Raw genomic sequence first — 22,962 nt, 5'->3', positions numbered from 1 at the left:
AGTAATTTCCAAAGCAAACCCCAGGTGGATTCACAACATTTGCATGTCAACATCTCTCTGCAGTGCCTTTAAAAAAAAAAAAACCGCAACGACAAGACACAAACCTACGAATACCTACCGCAGATGAAACAGGTTGTCTTCAAGATCTCTTCTTTCTTCTGCTTTTCGCTTCTGAGATCCGCAAACGTATCAATGATGACTCCGAAAATGAGGTTCAGCACAATAATGATGACGATGAAATAAAACAGGAGATCGTAAACCACCCGAGCAGCAAACAGCGGCTCCTTAAAAGAAACAGCAATTTTATTTATTTTGGGTCGTAATTTGAAAACTCCCTGCTTACCAAGATCGAGCGAAGGAAATTCTCACGTCTTTGGATGGCTTCCGAAGGACGTCCCCCACTCCTCCACCGTTCCTCAGCCCCTGGTTCAACACGGTCACGATACACATCAGCAAAGTGTCGCAGGTCCTCTCAATCCCATCTTCATCGCCGTCTTCACCTGTGGGATATCGTAAGGGACACACGGCAGAAGTCCATCAAGCCTCCCATTGGAAAAATCAGCCACACAAAGCGTAAATATAACTTGCGTTCTATCTTCCGCTTTCTGCTAGCTGTTGTGGTCTGCCAGCAGCCCTGCGGAGCTGGCAGCAGAGTCGGACAGTGAGAAGGCTAGGGAGGAACTTGGGCCAGTCCTGGAGTCTGGGGAAGGCTTGGACGAGGGCTCTGCGTCAGAGGCAGAGATGGGGCTGGGGCCATCTGGGAGTTATGCGTGCACACCAGAGCCTCCAGAGTTGGACAGCAGAGAGGCAGGTGAACAGAAGGAACCTGTTCCTAGTGTGTGCATGCGCAGAGCTGCCAGAAGGCATGAACAGTTAAAAGGGATGACTTGGGAGTAAGGCCTGGAGATGATTGGTTCCTCCCATAAGGCTTAAAAGAGAAGCAAATGCACGTGGGCCCTTTGCAGGAAAGCAACATTGTTAATTCTGTTCCCAGTCGGTATCTCTGTTTAATTCTGGACTCCGTGGGGCTTTGCCAAGTAGGTCTTTGGCAGCGTGTCAAGGGAGATAAAGGTGGGTGATTATCCCGAAGGATTTCTCCCGAAGGACTTTTTGCAACTAATTGGGACTCAGCTGTGAATGAACGTAATTCACAGCTGTTGCCATAAAAGAGGTTTTGGAGACTACTTGTGTGTTTTAATGATTCAGGAAGCCGAGGTCACAACACTAACGTTAGAAGAACTACTGCCGTGTTAATAATCACCTCCCAGATTGTTTGAGAACATCTGCATCCCTCCCGACAGTGAGAACAATTAACCAGTGGAACAGCTTGCCACCAGAAGTTGTGGGTGTTCCCATCACTGGAAGTTTTTAAGAAGAGAGTGGCCAGCCATTTGTCTGAAATGGGATAAGGATCTCCTGGCTGAGAAGGGGGTTGGACTAAAAGACCTCAAACTCTGTTATTCTATATTCTGTAGTACACCTGAGCTTCATTTTATTGTATCTCCATGCAAATCACTTTGCATGCAAAGGACCTAATTTCTGGAATGACGTCATCAACTTCATTCTCCATAATGGATGCCCCCCAGGGTGGGTTCTAATTTTTTTTACTACCGGTTCTGTGGGCGTGGCTTATTTTGTGGGCATGGCTTGGAGGTCATGTGACTAGGTGGGCGTGGCTAGCTGGTCAGAGTCATTTCTGGAAGGTCCTCGCACTTACGACCAGTCCTCGCACTTAGGACCCGACTCATTTGTTTGCTTTTAACACTGATCAGCTGTAGGGCGGCCCTTTGAAGCCCCGCGGCAAGAGTTTAAACAGTTTTTTTTCCCTCTAGTCATCAGCTGGGACTCAGGAGGCAGCAATAGATTGGGGGTGGGACCAAATAAAAGGTAAGAATAACGTGGGGGAGTGGGTGGGGGGAGAACTGGTTCAGTGACGTCATATTGTCACCGCTACCGGCTCGGCCAAACCGGACCAAACCGGGAGCAACCCACCACTGATGCCCCCCTTCCCCAAGCTATTTTATCAACCACAGGTTTCACTATAGTTGGATAATGACAATATTTGTCTTAAACATGAATTCTGGTGAGTGAAGGAGGGGAGAGAGAAAGAAAGGAAGAAGGAAGGGAAAGAACAGAGAAAGGGGAAGAGAAGGGAGTGGGAATGCAAGGAAAGGAAAGGAAAGGTAAAAGAAGAAGGAAAGGAAAGATAAAAGAAGGAGAGGAGAGGAGAGGAAGACGGGAAAGATAAAGGAGAAGAGGGGAGGGGGAGAGGAGGAGAGGAGAGGAGAGGAGAGGAGAGGAGAAGAGAAGAGAATAATAGAATAGAATAGAAAATATGGAATGGGATGGGATGGGAGGGAAGGGAAGGGAAGGGAAGAAGAGAAGAGAAGAGAAGAGAAGAGAAGAGAAGGGAAGGGAAGGGAAGGGAAGGGAAGGGAAGGGAAGGGAAGGGAAGAGAAGAGAAGAGAAGAGAAGAGAAGAGAAGATGGAAGGGAAGGGAAGGGAAGGGAAGGGAAGGGAAGGGAAGGGAAGGGAAGAGAAGAGAAGAGAAGAGAAGAGAAGAGAAGAGAAGAGAAGAGAAGAGAAGAGAAGAGAAGAGAAGAGAAGAGAATAATAGAATAGAATAGAAAATATGGAATGGGATGGGATGGGAGGGAAGGGAAGGGAAGGGAAGGGAAGAAGAGAAGAGAAGAGAAGAGAAGAGAAGAGAAGAGAAGAGAAGAGAAGAGAAGAGAAGAAGAGCATCAATATTTCCTCCTGATCTCCAAGTCAGTACAGGTAGTCCTCGGCTTACAACAGTTCATTTAGTGACCATTTGAAGTTATAACACTGTAAAAAGTGACTTATGACCATTTTTCACACTTATAACCGTGGGGGCATCCCTGTGGTCACATGATCAAAAAACTGGCATGTATTTATGACGGTTGCAGTGTCCTGGGGTCACGCGATCCCCTTTGCGACCTTCTGACCGAATCCAGATTCACTTAACGACTGTGTTACCAGCTTAACCACTGCAGCGGTTCAGTTAACACCTGTAGCAAGAAAGGTCGCAAAACGGGGCACCCCTCACTTAACAAACGTCTCACTTGGGAAACAGAAATTTCGGCCTCGATTGTGGTCATAAATCGAGGATTAACTGTAACGGGAATTTATTTAGCCGAAAAAACCAAACATTCGGTAATCATTTCACTAACCTGGTTTGCTAGTTGGAACTGTGCAGTTCTCCCTTGAACACGTTTCCACCATCGTCGTTAAGCTTGTCGAAGAGACGGTGCCGCTGTCTGATACATCAACCACCACCACAACAGTGACACAACGGCATGGAAAAAAACCCGTTAGGGCTCGTCACATTTTGAAAGTTGAAGTGAATAAATTCAACCACACCTCTTTCATCATCATCATCATTTAACGATCCCATAATCCCCTGCGGGGTAGAGTCTGGGCAACTGAATGGAGCTTGGCAAAGCATTTTAATGGCCGGATGCCTTTCCTGTCGCCAATGCGGAGTTTTGTTCAGCAGATATATTCCCATTGTGCCCAGAGAGAGAAATATCTGCCTCTACCTAGGATCGAACTCACAACCTCCTGATTGTGAGGCGAGAACTTCCGCTCTAGGCACCACTTTTTCAACCACACCTCTTTGCTAACTATTAAATTATGTGCCCTCGTTTCTCAGGCTTCCACGTGAATTTGAAAAAAAAAAATCAACGTATGGGGCAATTTAAGGAATCAATTCTCTAAATTTAATGTAACTCTTAGACAGGGTGCCCCTATTTTAATTTTTATTTTTTTAGGGCTTTCAAAATGGTGAAAATTGGAAGTTTTGTGGACAATGCGGATTAATTTTTCTTCTTCTTCTTCTCATTATTATTATTATTGTTGTTGTTATCTTTTATTCATTAAACATGAAACACTATTATTATTATTATTATTATTATTATTATTATTATTATTATTATTAATTTGTAGTAGGTATTCTTTTTTGTTTACCTAGTAGCAAAGATTTAAATAACATCTGCACAAATATGCATTTCTTCTTAAAATTTGGAGCTTTAAATCCAAATATTCAACTATTTAAAAAACTACCGGTAATTGAATTTTAAAACCTTTTGAATATTTACTCTGGCAAGAGGGTAAATCTGAAGTCCAGTTTCCACCAAAGAAGACAAAAAAAAAAAAGTCAAATCAAAAGGATTTTGATTTGATAATCAAATCAAATTTGATAATTAAGGAGCCTTGGTGGTGCAGCGGACTAAACTACTGTTAAAGTAGCACTTAGCTGCCAGCTGCCTGCAATTACTGCGAGTTCAATTCTCACCAGGCTCAAGGTTGACTCAGCCTTCCATCCTTTTGAGGTAGGTAAAATGAGGACCCGGATTGTGGGGGCAATAAGCTGACTTTGTATAAAAAAGAACACCGCTTGGGGGGGCCAAAAGCCCTACTAAGCAGGTATATACAAAAGTATGAAGGCTATTGCTTAACGCATTGTAAGCCGCCCTGAGTCTCCGGAGAAGGGTGGCATATAAATCGAACCAAATAAATAAATAAATAAAATTCTATTGAAGCATAAAGCTGCAATCGAAATAAAAATATCTGTGTTTCATATTTACATTATATCACGAGCTTTCATTGCAGTTTCTGCTTAAATAAAAGAACTCCCGTCAAATCACTTTATCTCCTTAAGGGGAAAAATTAATTCAGAGCTACCAACTGTCAAAATATTAAAATAATATCCGTTTATTTAAAGCATGGCGTTATTTTTAAAAAGGCCGATAGGGAGGACGTTGTGTTTGCGTGCTGCTCTTTTGAATTTTGAATATTTAAACGTTTCCAAGGTCGAAAATGCTGCCGGGTGCTCATTTGCAAATTCGTGCAGAGTGGAATAAAATATTAAGTTGGCTTTTCCGACGTGAATAAGCAACATGTGCATCAGATTTATTGCATTAAACACCACTTGGGCCGTGAGCATTATATAGGACAGTGATGGGTAACCTTTTTGCCGTTGCGTGCCAAAAGTGAGGGGAGTACCGGGGGGGGGGTCGCGTGTGCACGTGCCCACACCCATAATTCAATGCGCCCTCCCCCCCATGCATGCCTGCATGACCCCCCCGTGCTCTCCCTGCTTTTGACACACAATGGCACGGTGGGCACGGTAGGCCCGTTTTTCCCCTCTCCCCAGGCTCCAGAGGCTTTCTAGAAGCCTGGGGAGGGCAAAAACTGCCTTCCCCACCACCCTGGAGGCCCTCCGGAGGCTGGAAATATGCAGAAGCTTCTGTGCATGCGCAGATCACCCATGATGACATCGTGGTGGGTGGGTGGAGCCTCCCGCCAGTTTTACTACCGGTTCTATAGAACCGGGCTGAACCGGGAGCAACCCACCACTGCCCATACCCCATTTTGGGCCTAGTAGGCCTCCCTGAAGCCTCCTGGGAGTGAAAATGGGCCACCGGGGGACTCCTGGATGCTGGGGATGGGGCCAGCCAGCAATTTAACTACCGGATTGCCTGAACCGGCCCAAACTGGCTGAATCCCACCACTGCTTTCAACTCAGTGAATGCTCCTGGTTATTTATGCTTGACAGCAGTGTTTGCTTAACAACAAACACTAAAAAAAAAAGGTCGTAAAATGGAACACAGGCACATGGTGGCTGCTTAACCACCAGTGTGACTGGAGACTCTAATTCCAGGCTCAATTGCGGTGGTAAGTTGAGGAGAACCTGCCCCACCAAAATGGAATTGGTTGAAATATCGTGAGATGCTAGGAGCCGTACCTGTAAGGGATGTTTTATTTTTCAACCTTTCCACGTCCATTATGAAGTCATCCTTCAGAAACAGGAAGCCAACGATGGAGAAGAGATAGACCAGGATGAGAGCCAGGACAGCCGTCAGAATGATGGACCTCCCGTTCCGCGTGACGCTTTTGATGACGTTCAGCAAAGTCTCCTCGCGGTACACCAAGTCAAACAACTGGAGAAGAGAATAAACGAGAAGGAAGGAGATTAATCTCATAAATCGCATAAAACAAAGCAACCACTTCACGAACGCATGGCCCAACATTCGAGGACCCATCAGGACAAATTTCAGCAGTCCATCGCTATTTAAAAGACTCTTTTGAAGACCGCAAAGTCCACATTTTGGACAGAGAGGACCGCTCGTTTGAAAGAGAGGTCCAAGAGGCCATCTATGTCCAAATTGAGCGGCCCTCTCTCAACAAAGGGGAAGGGATACAACATCATCTATCTTCAATCTACAACAACAGCTCCTTCCAGCAGTTCCAAGATGGCTCCACACTCATTTGCACCATTCAGGTGACCCTGAGGACACAGATAAACCTCCTAGTGGCCTCAATGACTCTCAGAAAGAGTACTAACAACCAGATGACTGCAAGGAATATAAATCCTTCAGGGGTGGGTTCTAAATTTTTTTACTACCAGTTCTGTGGGCGTGGCTTATTTTGTGGGTGTGGCTTGGAGGTCATGTGACTAGGTGGGCATGGCTAGCTGGTCAGAGTCATTTCTGGAAGAACCTCGCACTTACAACCAGTCCTCGCACTTACGACCTGACTCATTTGTTTGCTTTTAACACTGATCAGCTGTAGGACGGCCCTTTGAAGCCCCGAGGCAAGAGTTTAAACAGTATTTTTCCCTCTAGTCATCAGCTGGGACTCAGGAGGCAGCAATAGATTGGGGGTGGGACCAAATAAAAGGTAAGAATAACGTGGGGGGGGTGGGGAGGGAGGGCGGGGGGGGGAGAACCGGTTCGGTGATGTCATATCATCACCACTACCGGCTCGGCCAAACCGGACCGAACCAGGAGGAACCCACCATTGAAATCCTTCCATTTCCTCACCATTCAGTCAAAGTTGAAGAAGCTTCTTGGAGGAGAAGCGAAACGTCTTCAAAGAAAAACCAAGGAAGTCCAGATGCCTCTTGAAAAGAAGCACTTTTGGGACAACCATGACCAGGATGACTGAGAATCTCCACAGACATTTCAATCACATGGGAGGTTTTTAAGAAGGGACAGGACAGTCCCTTGTCTGAAATGGGATAGGGTCTCCTGCTTAAGCAGGGGGTTGGACTAGAAGACCTCTAAGGTCCCTTCCAGCTCCATTCTGATCGATTGATGGATTGAAATGTTGTACGGCCTTATGTCACAAACTCTCTTGTGGTATTTTTAACGTCGCAAAATGTTCTATAAAAATTGCCAGATTTAAATTCCACAGGAGTTGGAATCTCCTAAAGAGCTTTACCCAAATTCCCAATAAATAATAATAAATTAATATCTGTGGAGCCTCTGAACACTTCCCAAGATGAATGCAGTAATTCTGCCTGCAAATATATTACAGCTATTTCCTTGTCAGAAACCCAAGCTTGTCTGCTCTTTGTCTAATGAAGGCGTTCAGATATGGGACAGGAAGCTACCATGACCCTGGGCTTCTCATGTGATAGCAGCTGAAAACAGGGGTGGGCTTCAAAAATTTTAGCAAGGGGTTCTCTGCCCGGTTGCTGGTGGGCGTGGCCATAGTGGGAGTGGCCTAGTCGGCCTTCTGCACCACGGGGGGGGGCATTTTTGCCCTCCCCGGGCTCTGGAGGCTTCTCCCAAGCCTCTGGGAGAGCGAAAACGGCCTCCCCAGGCTCCGGAGGCCCTTTTTGAACTTCCGGTAGGCCCGTTTTTCACCCTCCCTGAGCCTCCATGCACACCCTGCACTTACCTGCATCCAAAATGGGTCGCGTGGGGACTCCTGGGTGGGGTGGGATGGGCCAGCCAGGAGTGGGATTTGGGGGTTCTCCGAACTGCACAGAATCTTAGCTAGAGGTTCTCCCGAATCTGTGCAAACCCCCAGCAGCCCATCCCTGGCTGAAAAGCTATATAGGTGGTCCTTGACATATAACATTTCAATCAATCAATCAATCAATCAGAATAGATCTAGAAGGGACTTCTAGTCCAACCCCCTGCTCAAACAGGAGATCCTATCCCATTTCAGACAAGGGACTGTCCAGTCTCTTCTTAAAAACCTCCAGTGATTTATTTAACGACCATTAAAAGTTATAATGGTACTGAACATAGTGACTGACAACCAATCTTCACACTTATGACGGTTGCAGTATCGCGGCGGTCTGACCAACATTTGGACACTTGACAACTGATTCATAGTTATGACGGTGGCAGTGTTCCCTTTTGCGGCTTTCCCACATATTTAAATTCAATGGGGGGGGGGGAAGCCAGGTTCACTTAATGACCAAATGACCAGGTGATTTAGAAATAGAATAGCAGACTTGGAAGGGACCTTGGAGGTCTTCTAGTCCAACCCCCTGCTTAGGCAGGAAACCCTACACCACTTCAGACAAATGGTTGTCCAACCTCTTCTTAAAAACTTCCAGTGTTGGGGCATTCACAACTTCTGGAGGCAAGTTTTTCCACTTATTAATTGTTCTCACTGTCAGGAAATTTCTCCTTAGTTCTAGGTTGCTTCTCTCCTTGATTAATCTCCATCCATTGTGAAGTCACACAATACATATTCATATTAAAGTCACAGAACACATATATTGCCTGGACAACTTGTTAGGCTCAAACCATATCCTAACACATTGCTTCTTGTCCTACCCTCAGGTGCTTTGGAGAAAAGCTTGACTCCTTCTTCTTTGGGGCAGCCTCTGAGATATTGGAAGACTGCTATCATGTCTCCTCTGGTCCTTCTTTTCATCAAACTAGACATGCCCAGTTCCTGCAACTGTTCTTCATATGTTTTAGCCTCTCCAGTCCCCTAATCCTCTTTTTTGCTCTTCTCTGCACTTTTTCTAGAGTCTCCACATCTTTTTTACATCGTGGTGACCAAAACTGAATGCCCTATTCCAAGTGTGGCCTTACCAAGGCATTATAAAGTGGTATTAACACTTCACCTGATCTTGATTATATCCGTCTGTTTATGCAGCCACATTTGCTTAACAACCCTGGTAAAAAGGTAGTAAAACCAGGCCTTTCACTTAACAATGGCCTTGCTTATCAATTCTGGTTCCACCTCTACGCATGACAGAATTTTAAAGAAAAAGAAAAGAAACTATTTTCTTCTTTGACAAGAAACAGAAAACAAAGATACTCACCAAGAAGCTGTAAAAAAATTCGTGCACGCAGAGGCCCAACATACAGACCAGGACATAAGCCACGTGGTAGAGAAAAGCCATATCCATGATGACAGCTCGGTAGCCACGGGTGAATGTCCCACGATTGCCAACGAAGCTCACCAAAAATACAATTTTGTTACAAAGCTGCACAAAAAAAAAAAAAATTAAAAAAAAAATACAATCTTATTACAAAGGTGGAGAGAAGCAACTGAGACAGTACCTCTCAAGACTTACAATGTTATCCCTATTGCTTGCATTTCTCTTCGGTGAACCTGTGTCCCAGATAGATGCTAAGAATTTCTTTTTTTAAAAAAGTTTTTCTATAAAATTAAAGCAGTCATAGATAGGCAGGACCAACAGAGACAACAGGACCAAGTTATATTTTTTAGTAATGTGACATAATATTGGAATGTTCTGTGAATAACCAAGTTGGATAGGTTATGAGATGGGAGGTGTGGAAATTTAATAGAAGCAAGGAAGGAAGGAAGGAAGGAAGGAAGGAAAGAAAGAAAGAAAGAAAGAAAGAAAGAAAGAAAGAAAGACAGACAGACAGACGATAGATAGATAGATAGATAGATAGATAGATAGATAGATAGATAGATAGATAAATAGATGATAGATACTGTGTTTCCCCGAAAATAAGACATCCCCTGATAATAAGCCCAATCGGGCTTTTGACCGCATGCACTAAAATAACCTCCCCCCCGAAAATAAGCCCTCCCCAAAAATATTTAACTGCATGCACAGCCGGTCCCCGCCATTTCCTCTTGTTAGGGTTAGGGAGACAGAGCTGGAAATCAGGTAAGATGGCAAGAGGATCCCCGTCTTGCTTCAGGCGCCCCAAAATAATAAGACCTCCCCGAAAATAAGGCCAAGAGCTTATTTCAGGGTTCAAAAAAAATATAAGACAGGGTCTTACTTTCGGGAAAACATGGTAGATATGGATGGATAGACAAATATAGATATATTGATTGATTGATATGGATGGATAAAAGATAGATAGATACATAGATACATAGACAGACAAGATAGAGACAGACAGACAGACAGACAGATAGATAGATAGATAGATAGATAGATACATAGATAGATAAGATGATAGATAGATAGAGAGAGAGAGAGAGAGAGAGAGATGGTAGATGGATAGACCGAGATAGATAGATAGATAGATAGATAGATAGATAGATAGATAGATAGATAGATAAGATGATAGATAGAGAGAGTAGTAGATAGAGATAGATGATAGATGGATAGATAGATAGATAGATAGATAGATAGATAGATAGATAGATAGATAGATGGATAGATAGATGGATAGATAGATCAATAAATAGAAAGTGTACCACTTACAACATGTATATGGGGATGGTTTGTAGGCAGAGTAAAGAGGTGGAATTTCTGAAGAAAAGTCAACTTCAATAGGCCTTTATCATGCAAACGTATCTGACCTTCACTTGACTTAAACTGGAATTAATGAGGCTTGAGACACACACGGATTATTTGCCAAGGTGGCTGGTTCCATTTCCCAGCCACGCTAAATCAATACGGAACAAGAGATAACGGATGACCTCTCGATGAATTGTGGGAGGAGTTTTTAAAAACTTACGTTAGCGGCGCCCAGAAGGATCAGCGTGGGCCCGAGACCAATCGTATAGATAGATCTGAGCATGACAGAGACCAAAAATGGGCGGATTCCAACAGGTTTTGGGAAAAAGAAAAGGAGGGATGTACAGACGGCCACAGCGATCCAGAGGAGAATGGAAAATAATGGAGAAAGCGTCCCTAGAGGGAAGAAGAGACATCATTATATTTTAGAATATAAGAAGTAGACCATTGTCATCATCATCATCTTCTTTTAATGGCCCCGTAATCCCTTGCGGCATGGAGCCGGGAAACTGAATGAAGCTGAATGTTTACTGGCCAGATGCCCTTCCTGTCACCAGTGCGGAGTTTTGTTCAGCAGATACATTCTCAGAGTGCCCAGAAAGAGAAATACCTGCCTCTGCCTAGGATCGAACTCACAGCCTCCTGATTGTCTGGCGAAAGCTCCACCTCTACGCCACGGCACCACAATATAAGAAATTGATCCCTGAATTAAATCAGTCACGATCCAATCAATATTTTTCCTGCCTGCTGCAAGGCAGAAAAAAAGGGACGCGAATAATTTCATTTTATAGTAAACCTATCGATGTCGTTAAATAGAATTGAAGGACTTCCAATAGGAAAAAAAAAAGGAATAATTCAGTCGTTAGCTGTGGTTGGTTTGGTGAACTCTTAAGAAAAAGCTTTACAGGTGGTCCTTACAACCATTTGTTTAGCAATTGTTCAAAGTCAGAAGGGCACGGAAAAAAGTCCTCACACTTATGGCCATTGTAGCATTTCCACAGTCACATGATCAAAATTTGGGGGGTCTGGCAACCAGGATATATATAAAATGGTGCCACCAAACCACGATCCCCTAATCACTATTTGTGGCCTGGCCAGTCAGCTCCTCTAAATAAGGACTTGAGGATTTCAACTCCTTGAATTCCCCAGCCAGCATGTCTTAAAGTTGGTAAGGTTGGGAAACCCAGATTTAGAATACAATAGAATTTTTATTGGCCAACTGTGATTGGACACACAAGGAATTTGTCTTGGTGCATAAGCTCTCATTGTACATAAAAAGAAAAGAATAGAATAGAATAGAATAGAATAGAGTAGAGTAGAGTAGAGTAGAGTAGAGTAGAATAGAATAGAATAGAATAGAATAGAATAGAATAGAATAGAATAGAATAGAATAGAATAGAATTTTTATTGGCCAAGTGTGATTGGACACACAAGGAATTTGTCTTGGTGCATAAGCTCTCATTGTACATAAAAAGAATAGAATAGAATAGAATAGAATAGAATAGAATAGAATAGAGTAGAGTAGAGTAGAGTAGAGTAGAGTAGAGTAGAGTAGAGTAGAGTAGAGTAGAGTAGAGTAGAGTAGAATAGAATAGAATAGAATAGAATAGAATAGAATAGAATAGAATTTTTATTGGCCAAATGTGATTGGACACACAAGGAAGTTGTCTTGGTGCATAAACTCTCAGTGTACATAAAAGAAAAGATACGTTCATCAAGAATCATAAGGTACAACACTTAATGATAGTCATGGAGTACAAATAAGAAATCAGGCAACAATCAATATCAATATAAATCGTAAGGATACAAGCAACAAAGTTACAGTCATACAGTCATAAGTGGGAGGAGATGGGTGATGGGAACGATCAGAAGATTAATAGTAGTGCAGACTTAGTAAATAGTTTGACAGTTAATTATTTATTTAGCAGAGTGATGGCGTTCGGGAAAAAACTGTCCTTGTGTCTAGTTATTCTGGTGTGCAGTGCTCTATAGCGTCATTTTGAGGGTAGGAGTTGAAACAGTTGATGTCCAGGATGCGAGGAGTCTGGAAATATTTTCACAGCCCTCTTTTTGACTCGTGCAGTATACAGGTCCTCCATGGAAGGCAGGTTGGTAGCCATTGTTTTTTCTGCAGTTCTAATTATTCTCTGAAGTCTGTGTCTGTCTTGTTGGGTTGCAGAGCCAAACCAGACAGTTATGGAGGTGCAGATGACAAACTCAATCATTCCTCTGTAGAACAGAATCAGCAGCTCTTTGGGGCAGTTTGAGCTTTCTGAGTTGGCGCAGGAAGAACCTTCTTTGTTGTGCTTTTTTGATGACGTTAGCTGTCAATTTTAGATCTTGCGATATGGTAGAACCTAGAAATTTGAAGATCTCTAACTGTTGATACTGTGTGGTCTAATATTGTGAGAGGTGGAAGTATGGAAGAGTCTGTCCTAAAATCTACCACCATTTCTACGTTTTTGAGTGAGTTAGATAGAAAAGGTGTATCTAAAAGGGAATAGGCTTGAATTATGAGATATTTTACCCAGAGTTGAAACTGAGTTGCTGAAGGCGAAAAATACATGATGAATAAAAATACATTAAAGAATGTTTGCGGTGATGCGAGAGGCGTGCTCGTTGGATATGTGGGTCTACAGGTAGATTTGCATTCTGGTGATGCTGTACCGCTGCCTGAGAATCTGAATGATTTGCAGCAAATAGATTGTATTGTACACAGTAGATTGTATTGTGTACTGAGAAACACAGGTGCGGAAAAGAATATGTCAAAAGAAAAGGGAAATGTGTTTGACGGGGTGGGGGGTGGGGAAAAGGACTGAAGATTGCAGGTTATATAAAAATGATAAAAACACACAGCAAAAGATGAATTTGTATACTTTAGGAGAAAGTTTCCTAAAGATGTGGAAAGTGTCGGGTGTGAAATATTAGGTCCCCACAGGAAGGTCCAACTAAACTGATTTATTGCTAAAAACCCATGCATAGGAATCTTCTCAAATAACAGATAGATCCTGCTTCAGGGGTGCTATTCAGCAGGTTCTGACAGGTTCTGGAAAACCGGGAGCAGAAATTTTGAGTAGTTCGGAGAACTCTCTTGATTTTATGATTTTATGGTTGGTTTTAAATTTTGATATGGATTTTAAATTGATAAATTTTAAACTATGGGCCAAATTTAATTATTTTAAATCTATTTTTAATCGTATTTATGTATAAATGTTTTTATTTTGGCTGTTCACCGCCCTGAGTCTGAAAGGAGAAGGGCGGTATAGAAATTCGAATAATAAATAAATAATAAATAAATAAACCGGCAAATACCACCTCTGGCTGGCCCCAGAGTGGGTCGAGAATGGAGATTTTGCAATATCCTTCCCCTGGAGTGGGGAGGGAATGGGGATTTTGCGGTATCCTTCTCCTGGAGTGGGGTGGAAATGGAGATTTTGCAGGTTCCTTCCCCCTGGAGTGGGGTGGGAATGGAGATTTTGCAGTATCCTTCCCCCTGGAGTGAGGTGGGAATGGAGATTTTGCAGTATCCTTCCCCCTGGAGTGGGGTGGGAATGGAGATTTTGCAGGTTCCTTCCCCCTGGAGTGGAGTGGGAATGGAGATTTTGCAATATCCTTCCCCCAGAAGTGGGGAGGGAATGGGGATTTTGCAGTATCCTTCCCCTGGAGTAGGATGGGAATGGAGATTTTGCAATATTAAGAGCCTTGGTACTACAGTGGTTTAAAGCACCCTGTTATTAACACAGCTGCCTGCAATTTACTGCTGGTTCGAATCTCCCCAGGCTCAAGGTTGACTCAGCCTTCCATCCTTTCTAAGGTAGGTAAATTGAGGACCCAGTTTGTGGGGGCAATAAGCTGACTTTGTATAAATATACAAAAGTATGAAGGCTATTGCTTAACGCACTGTAAGCCGCCCTGAGTCTCCGGAGAAGGGCGGCATATAAATCAAATTAAAAAAAAAAATATATCCTTCCCCTGGAGTGGGGAGGGAATGGAGATTTTGCAATATCCTTTACCCAGGAGTGGGGAAGGAATGGGGATTTTGCAGTATCCTTCCCCTGGAGTGAGGTGGGAATGGAGATTTTGCAGTATCCTTCCCCTGGAGTAGGATGGGAATGGAGATTTTGCAATATCCTTCCCCTGGAGTGGGGAGGGAATGGAGATTTTGCAATATCCTTTACCCAGGAGTGGGGTGGGAATGGAGATTTTGCAGTATCCTTCCCCCTGGAGTGAGGTGGGAATGGAGATTTTGCAGTATCCTTCCCCCTGGAGTGGGGTGGGAATGGAGATTTTGCAGGTTCCTTCCCCCTGGAGTGGGGTGGGAATGGAGATTTTGCAATATCCTTCCCCCAGAAGTGGGGAGGGAATGGGGATTTTGCAGTATCCTTCCCCTGGAGTAGGATGGGAATGGAGATTTTGCAATATCCTTCCCCTGGAGTGGGGAGGGAATGGAGATTTTGCAATATCCTTTACCCAGGAGTGGGGAAGGAATGGGGATTTTGCAGTATCCTTCCCCTGGAGTGGGATGGAAATGGAGATTTTGCAATGTCCTTCCCCTGGAGTGGGGTGGGAATGGGGATTTTGCAGTATCCTTCCCCCTGGAGTGGGGTGGGAATGGAGATTTTGCAGTATCCTTCCCCTGCCACACCCACCAAGCCACACCACATCCACCAAGGCATGCCCACAGAACCAGTAGTAAAAAAAAATTGAATTCCACCACTGTCCTGCTTGGAGTTAAATACGGGTCAACGGAATTCAAAGGGAGTTGAACTGAGTTCATTTGTGACTATGTACGGATTCTAGGCAGATCTCTCTTTTAACCCCACCTCCACGTTCTGCCACTCCTTCTCCTACAGAAATGGATGGATTCTGGCCAACTTGCTTTTAAAAATTCCCTTATTACAATCGGAACTTGGTAGATAATTGGGATAGATGGATCTCACCTCAATGAAATGGTCAAAAGATGGGGTCTCATCCCTACTACCTTGCATTCAGAAATCTCATGCCATGTCAGATGTCCTTTTGATGGTTTGCTCTGCAATGCTGGTTAGTCTCAGGATGGATCCCCATGATTTGGGGAGAGGGTCTAAAGTTAGGGTTAGTATTCCAAGATTGCAATTTTGTAATATACCTCTGCAATTCCAAGGGCACATCATCATCATCATCGTTTAACGACCCCCATAATCCCTTGCGGGTTGGAGTCTGGGCCACTGAATGAAGCTAGCGGAGTGTTTTACTGGCCAGATGCCTTTCCTGTCGCCAATGCGGAGTTTTGTTCAGCATATATATTCCCCAGTGTGTCCAGAGAGAGAAATAACTGCCTGTACTTAGGATCGAACTCACAGCCTCCTGATTGTGAGGCGAGAGCTCCACCTCTAGGCCACCGCACCACTCCTAATTCCAAGGGCGCATGACATGAGCAAAAAAAACCTCCCAGCTCATCAGTTAGATGAGCACATGACAGATCTGATGCCCCAGGAGATCTGGTCATCTGGGAAGCGCATAGAAGCCCAGGACTCTCTGAGCGGAAGTGAAAAGTGAAGGAAGAAGATCTAACTGGCTTTTAAATAGCTATACAATAACCGGATCATGTGCAATTCATATGTTTCTTTCACGAGCATTATTCCACAACCTGCAGAGTTATGGCTGTGGTTTTTTTTTTTGGTTTTCACAAAAGAGCATGACTTCTCCTTAATTTAACCCTGAGTTGCAAATATTCTCTTCTATTGAGTTTGCATTTTTCTCTAGCTGCTTGATCCTGGAAAATCTTAGCAAAATGGGAAGAGGGGATCCCACCATTTCAGATTTTGTCCTTTGTGATATAAAAAAACCCCACAAAAACAGGCTGAGCCAAAGAACTTGCCTCCAAATGTTGTGAATGCTCCAACACTGGAAGTTTTTAAGAAGAGGTTGGATAACCATTTGTCTGAAGTGGTGGAGGGTTTCCTCCCTAAGCAGGGGGCTGGACTAGAAGACCTCCAAGGTCCCTTCCAAATCTGTTATTCTATATTCTAATCATGGAGAGCCTTGAGGTTTTAAAAACGGCCCTTTTCAAGGGAATGGAGGACTGTCTGTAAAACTCTTGAACTTTTAGGTGTATGTTTTTTTTTTTTCTCTCCGGTGGGACCGGTCTATCGGGGCAGCCTGGTCTACCCAATTATGGGATGGAGTATACTGCTTCCGTTTAATCTTACTCAATCTCTCCCCTGGTATAGCCAACAAAGCAAGGAGAGCCCATGGCTTAGAGGTTAATACATCTATCTAATATGCAAGCAGCCCGGTTTGAATCCCAGAAGGTTATGGCTAGCTGGCGAGAGCTAAATAGATTTATTTTATAGATATATATTTTAAACATTTCTATTTTATAGATATATAAATAGATCTATCTATTTATTTATTTAGGAGATCAACCCTGACTGCTCTTTAGAAGGCCAGGTCCTGAAGAGGAAACTCAAATACTTTGACCACCTAATGAGAAGGAAGGACTCACTGGAGAAGAGCCTAATGCTGGGAACGATGGAGGGCAAAAGAAGAAGGGGACGGCAGAGAACGAGGTGGCTGGATGGAGTCACTGAAGCAGTTGGCGGGAGCTTAAATGGTCTCTGGGCAGTGGTGAAATTCAAATTTTTTTACTACTGGTTCTGTGGGTGTGGCTTGGTGAGCGTGGCAGGGGAAGGATACTGCAAAATCCCCATTCCCACCCCACTCCTGGGACAAGGATACTGCAAAATCCCCATTCCCACCCCACTCTGGGGCCAGCCAGAGGTGGTATTTGCCGGTTCTCCAAACTACTCCGGGGAATGGTAGAGGACAGGAAGGCCTGGAGGAACGTTGTCCATGGGGTTGCGATGGGTTGGACGCGACTTCGCGACCAACAACAACAAATTATTTATTTGTCTCTCTTTATTTCTCTGGGGTCAGGTGGTTACCAGTGGTGGGTTCCTCCCGGTTCGGCCCGGTTCGGCTGAGCCGGTAGCAGTGACGATATGACATCACAGAACCAGTTCTCTTTGTTTGGGAGCTGGGCCCTCCCGCCCCCACCCCCCATGTTATTCTTACCTTTTATTTGGCCCCGCCCCCAATCTATTCGCTGCCTCCCGAGTCCCAGCTGATCGGCTAGAAGAAAAAAAACTGTTTAAACTCTTGCCGCGGGGCTTCAAAGGGCCGCCCTACAGCTGATCAGTATTAAAAGGCAGTGTGGTGGTAGACTGGTACCTCCAAAAACAAATGAGTAGACCGGTGCCTCCAAAAACAAATGGATAGACCGGTACAGCTCTGCAAGCAGTTAAAAGCCTGGTAGATCAGTACCTCTGCTAAATCCTAAAGAATTGTCACATGACCATCAAACCACGCCCACAAAATAAGCCACGCCCACAGAACCGGTAGTAAAAAATTTTAGAACCCACCCCTGGTGGTTACTATCTCTAACAAAGGAAAGATCTGTAGTTTTGTAACTTTCATAACCCAAGCAACGTACCTTCATCTCCATCATCTCCAAATGGGTAGAAGAGGGCCACGGCGAGATTGATGAAAACGGCGAGATTGAACGATATGCTTCCCCACAGAGAAATTTGCCGGGAGAACCAAAATAATGCCGGATTATCTAGGAAGGAAAGGAGAAACAATTATTGTTCATCTCAACCAAAAATTGTTGTTCCAGTTGTTGTGAGTGTTCCGTTGCGGGAGACTTTCAAAAAGAATCGTATTTGCACAAAAGTGGAAAAGCGAAGAGATCCCGACTGATGAGAAGGTGATTAGGAAAATATTAGAATGTGCAGAAATGAATAGGTTAACGATTGCAGTTAAGGAAAAAGAACAAACTGAATATTATATGACAATGAAGTTATTTTATCAACGGTTAGAGAATAAAAATTGGAAGGAGGGGTTTGGCTCAGCTTGCTAAGGCTGAAAAGGATGGCCAGAATCCTTCATTAACCACCTCATAGTTGGTGAAAATTGCATATGGATTAACTTTCAGCTACTGATCCAGGGGTGAAATCCAGCAGGTTCCTACAGGTTTTGGAGAACCGGTAGCGGAAATTTTGAGTAGTTCGGAGAACCTGCAAATACCACCTCTGGCTGGCCCCAGAGTGGGGTGGGAATGGAGATTTTGCAGTATCCTTGCCCTGGAGTGGGGTGGGAATGGAGATTTTGCAGTATCCTTCCCCCTGGAGTGGGGTGGCAATGGAGATTTTGCAGTATCCTTCCCTTGGAGTGGGGTGGGAATGGAAGTTTTGCAGTATCCTTCCCCTGCCACGCCCACTAAACCACGCCCACTAAGCCACACCCACAGAACCTGTAGTAAAAAAAATTTGGATTTCACCACTGGAATATTTTTACCCAGAGTTGAAATTGGGTTGCTGAAGGCGATAAATACGTTATGAATAAAAGACATTAAAAAATATTTCCAGTGATGTGAGAAGTGTTCTAGTTGGATATGTGGCTCTACAGGTAGATTTGCATTCTGGTGGCTGGTCTCAAGGTCGTGGTGGTATTCACCGGTTCAGATTGGTTCAAGCGAACCGGTAGTGGTGACCTGCAGGTGGGCCTGCCCACGCGTCCCGGCCAGTGGTGGATTGCCCCCGGTTTGGACCGGTTCTATAGAATCAGTAGTAAAACCGGCGGAAGGCTCCACCCACTGACCCCAACGACATCAGAACGCTTCTGTGCATGCGTGGCCCCCTTGTGAACTGATAGTAAAGATAGGTAGAACTCACACCTGGTCCCGGCGCTATTCCATCCTATTTAGGCACATTTTCTGAGCCGCGCATATGTGCGCACATTTTCGGTGCGCAGCGAACCAGTGGTAAAATCATGTGAAACCCACCCCTGCTCCAAGTTCCCTTCCTACTCTATTATTTTACGTTCTATCTTGTTTTTTACGGTCAATACATGGACAAAGCAGAACCTTTACCACAGAACTTCCCCCAAAGTTAAAGACTTGACTTTAGATCTCTTCCGAGTAACCGCCAAACAGACAAATCCTTACAAACACCGTACTCACTCCTAATTTTCCTCTGCCACTTCATTTCGTTATACAGATCCTCGGTCTGTTGGAAAAAATCGTTGACTTTGCTCCCTTGTTCGTCTCTTTCCGTGGTGTTGAATACGCGGCATTTTGATTCATGGGTGAGGAATTCACAAACGTTTGGCACGGGAAATACTATTTGCTCCATGGTTCTGTCGTGGCGGACAATCTGCAAAGGTCAAAAAATATTTGTACTTATAACTGCTGGGAATACAGGATGCCACTTCCTTAGTTTCTCTTCCTTTTCTATTTTTCTTTAACATTTTTCTTTTCTTCTACTTTTTTTCTTTTTCTTTGATTTCTTTCTTACTTTTTCTTTTTTGCTTTGTTCTAGTTTCTATTAGCTTTTATCATCTTTTTAAAAAGTTTTAATAATATATATATATATATAATTTTTATATATTTAAAAATTATACATATAGGATTATCTATCTATCTTTCTTTCTTTCTTTCTTTCTTTCTTTCTTCTTTCTTTCTTTCTTTCTTTCTAATCTATCTATCTATCTATCTATCTATCTATCTATCTATCTATCTATCTATCTATCTAACTCATAGTTTACTACCTGCTCATTCCTGATGACAATGTCACCTTATCAAGTGACAGAAAGAAGATTCCATGAAGAACTCATTCTCTCTTATTTCCGCAAATCTGGTATTTCAAGTAAGGATCAGCAGAAGGAGTCCTCCATGACAGGGGTCTCCCAACCTTGGCAACTTTAAGACTTCAACTCCCAGAGCTCCTCAGCCACCTGCTTGAGGAACTCTGGGAGTTGAAGTCCACAAGTCTTAAAGTTGCCAGGGTTGGAGACCCCTGTTCCATGAGACGGAATGTAGCACTGAAGCCTACAAATATTTTCAGCTCAGCAAACAACAGTTTACCTCAATTTGGGCGGTATGGTTGGCATAATACTTCAAAGCTTCATCTCCTTCTTCTGGATCTGCCCCAGGTTTCAGCATGTGTTGTAATGCTTTATTATGACGGGACAACTGGAAGTAAACGGAGGCGGGGGGGAAACAAATGTTAGAAATGCCATCTGGGTAGCTTGTAAAACTAAAAGGCAAAAGACATCACCAGATAAATCTTCAGTTCCACTGAATAAACCATCTAACCGAATACAACGAGTTCTCGCTTAGACTTCTGATTATTTATTGAAATGCACAGTCTGCGATCTGCAGCATTAGAAGTCCTAAAATCGTAGGGCCGGAAGGGACCTTGGAGGTCTTATAGTCTAACCCCCTCCTCAAGCCAGGAGTCTTGTAGCATCACAGCCAAATGGTTGTGAGCAGTGGCGAAATCCAATTTTTTTTTACTACCGATTCTGTGGGCGTGGGCGTGGGTGTGGCATGGTGGGTGTGGTGTGGCTTGGTGGGCGTGTCAGGGAAAGGATACTGCAAAATCTCCATTCCCACCCCACTGCAGTATCCCAGGGGAAGGATACTGCAAAATCCCCATTCCCTCCCCACTCCTGCAGGGAAGGATATTGCAAGAGCCCCATTCCCTCCCCACTCTGGGGCCAGCCGTAGGTGGTATTTGCTGGTTCTCCGAACTACTCAAAATTTCCGCTACGGGTTCTCCAGAACCTGTTAGAACCTGCTGGATTTCACCCCTGGATCAGTGGCTTAAAGTTAATCCATATGCCATTTTCACCAGCTACGAGGTGGTTAATGAAGGATTCTGGCCACCCTTTTCAGCCTTAGCAAGCTGAGCCAAACCCCCTCCTTCCAATTTCGTCTGATGTTCAATTAGCGGCTGTCACCCGAACCCCATTATCTTGTCTCATCCAGAGGATAACTCCCGGATTATGACAAGTGACAGGCCTCGCGATATGATAGGCGTCAAGAATTTAATCAGTGCAAACGAAGGTGGAAGCACACGAGATGTTCAAGATGAATCATTCAAGCAGAAGTTGGTTTCCAACGAAGCCCCCAAACCACAGTAGCTAATTTTAAACCGAGGCGGATGCAAGGTTTCATCAGACCATTAGACAGATTTACATATAAGTAATTACTAGAAAAACTGGCTTCTGGCAATGAGTGGCCCAACCACCAACCCTTGCTTCAAGATGGTCTCCTGTGGAGGGTTTAAATATTTCCCACCCCTTCTTAAAAGTACTTCCTCCAATGTGTGTCAATTCATTGCTAAGAAAATTCATTCTCCATTCCTTAGTGGAGAAAAATAATTTTCTTAACAAACCTATCCCATGTTGCAGAGATATTTTTGCTGAAGGGTTTGTTGAAGGCAACGTCTACACAATGCTTTAAGTCATTTGCAGGGTATCTGGCCAGCTAATTCCACCCCTCTTATTTTATCCTCTTTATTTTATTTTTAAGACCACACCTGGAATATTGCATCCAGTTTTGGTCATCCACTACATTGTAAAAAAAAAAAAAAATGTTGAGACTCTGGAAAAACGGATGGATGGATGGATGGATGGATGGATGGATGGATGGATGGATGGATGGATGGATAGATAGACGGATGGATGGATGGATGGATGGATGGATGGATAGATGGATGGATAGATGGATAAATGGATGGATAGATAGACAGATAGATAGATAGATAGATAGATAGATAGATAGATAGATAGATAGATAGATAGATAGATAGATAGATAATAGATAACAAAGATGATTAGGGGACTGGAGGCTAAAACATATGAAGAACAGTTGCAGGAATTGGGTATGTCTAGTCTGATGAAAAGAAGGACCGGGGTGACATGATAGCATTCTTCTAATATTTGAGGAGCTGCCCCAAAGAAGAGGGGGTCAACCTATCCGCCAAAGCACCTGAAGGCAGGACAAGAAGCAACAGATGGAAACTGATCAAGGAGAGAAGCAACCTGGAACTAAGGAGAAATTTATTAATAGTGAGAAAAATTAATTAATGAAATTACTTTGCTTCCAGAAATTGTGGGTGCTCCAACGCTGGAGGTTTTTAAGAAGAGATTGGACAACCATTTCTCTGAAATTGTATAGGGTCTCCTGTGTCAGCACTTCAAGCTGCATTTACTCTAGTGCTGACATAAGGAGGAGAAGCGGAGGCGTCTGGAAAGGGAGGTTTGACTTTTCACCTACTTATTTTCCCTGGAGATAATATCCCCTAGGAGATGGGATGGGAGGGGGGAAATTCCTTTGAGCTGGAGCGGTAGATTAGGGGTAGAATGACGTGGAAGATGGCCAATGAATGCAGGGGAGTGGGGAACGGAAAGGGAGGGTTTTGGGTCTGGAAGTCAGTGTTGGCTTCGATGAGTCGGAGGTAGAAAGTCGTGCTTAATAAATGGGAATTTTTCTTCAAAGACTTCGTTTGAAATGCAATTTATTTGAGACGACCTCGAAACCTGACATCCTGCTTGAACAGGGGTTGGACTAGAAGACCTCCAAGGTCCCTTCCAACCCTGTTATTCTATGTTTTATGCCCTATTTGCCA

The 22,962-nt window shown here is 43.8% G+C and overlaps 1 protein-coding gene across 8 annotated transcripts in view; it reads right to left on the bottom strand.

The window, feature by feature from the left end:
* The window catches only part of ITPR2 (inositol 1,4,5-trisphosphate receptor type 2), a 184,234-nt gene that overhangs the window by 11,894 nt on the left and 149,378 nt on the right, over positions 1 to 22,962 (bottom strand). For 5 of the 8 annotated variants that reach the window (XM_060694915.2, XM_060694909.2, XM_060694910.2 and 2 more), the window contains 10 exons: positions 20,412 to 20,519; positions 19,509 to 19,701; positions 17,982 to 18,107; positions 17,564 to 17,620; positions 10,728 to 10,903; positions 9,101 to 9,265; positions 5,771 to 5,966; positions 3,195 to 3,281; positions 370 to 500; positions 119 to 284 (listed from right to left, as the gene is read on the bottom strand). In XM_060694915.2, the coding sequence (XP_060550898.2) occupies positions 119 to 284; positions 370 to 500; positions 3,195 to 3,281; positions 5,771 to 5,966; positions 9,101 to 9,265; positions 10,728 to 10,903; positions 17,564 to 17,620; positions 17,982 to 18,107; positions 19,509 to 19,701; positions 20,412 to 20,519 (1,405 nt within the window). Of the gene's footprint in view, positions 1 to 118; positions 285 to 369; positions 501 to 3,194; positions 3,282 to 5,770; positions 5,967 to 9,100; positions 9,266 to 10,727; positions 10,904 to 12,124; positions 12,865 to 17,563; positions 17,621 to 17,981; positions 18,108 to 19,508; positions 19,702 to 20,411; positions 20,520 to 22,962 lie in introns of those variants that run through there. The other 3 variants (XM_060694913.2, XM_060694914.2, XM_060694916.2) reach the window with 2 other exon arrangements.

The sequence above is a fragment of the Pantherophis guttatus genome, chromosome 7, assembly GCF_059756535.1.
Source record: "Pantherophis guttatus breed Tessera chromosome 7, ASM5975653v1, whole genome shotgun sequence".
In the NCBI taxonomy this organism is placed as follows: Eukaryota; Metazoa; Chordata; class Lepidosauria; order Squamata; family Colubridae; genus Pantherophis; species Pantherophis guttatus.
Note: the sequence above shows the minus strand (reverse complement) of the source record. Positions and strands in the feature narration are given on the sequence as shown.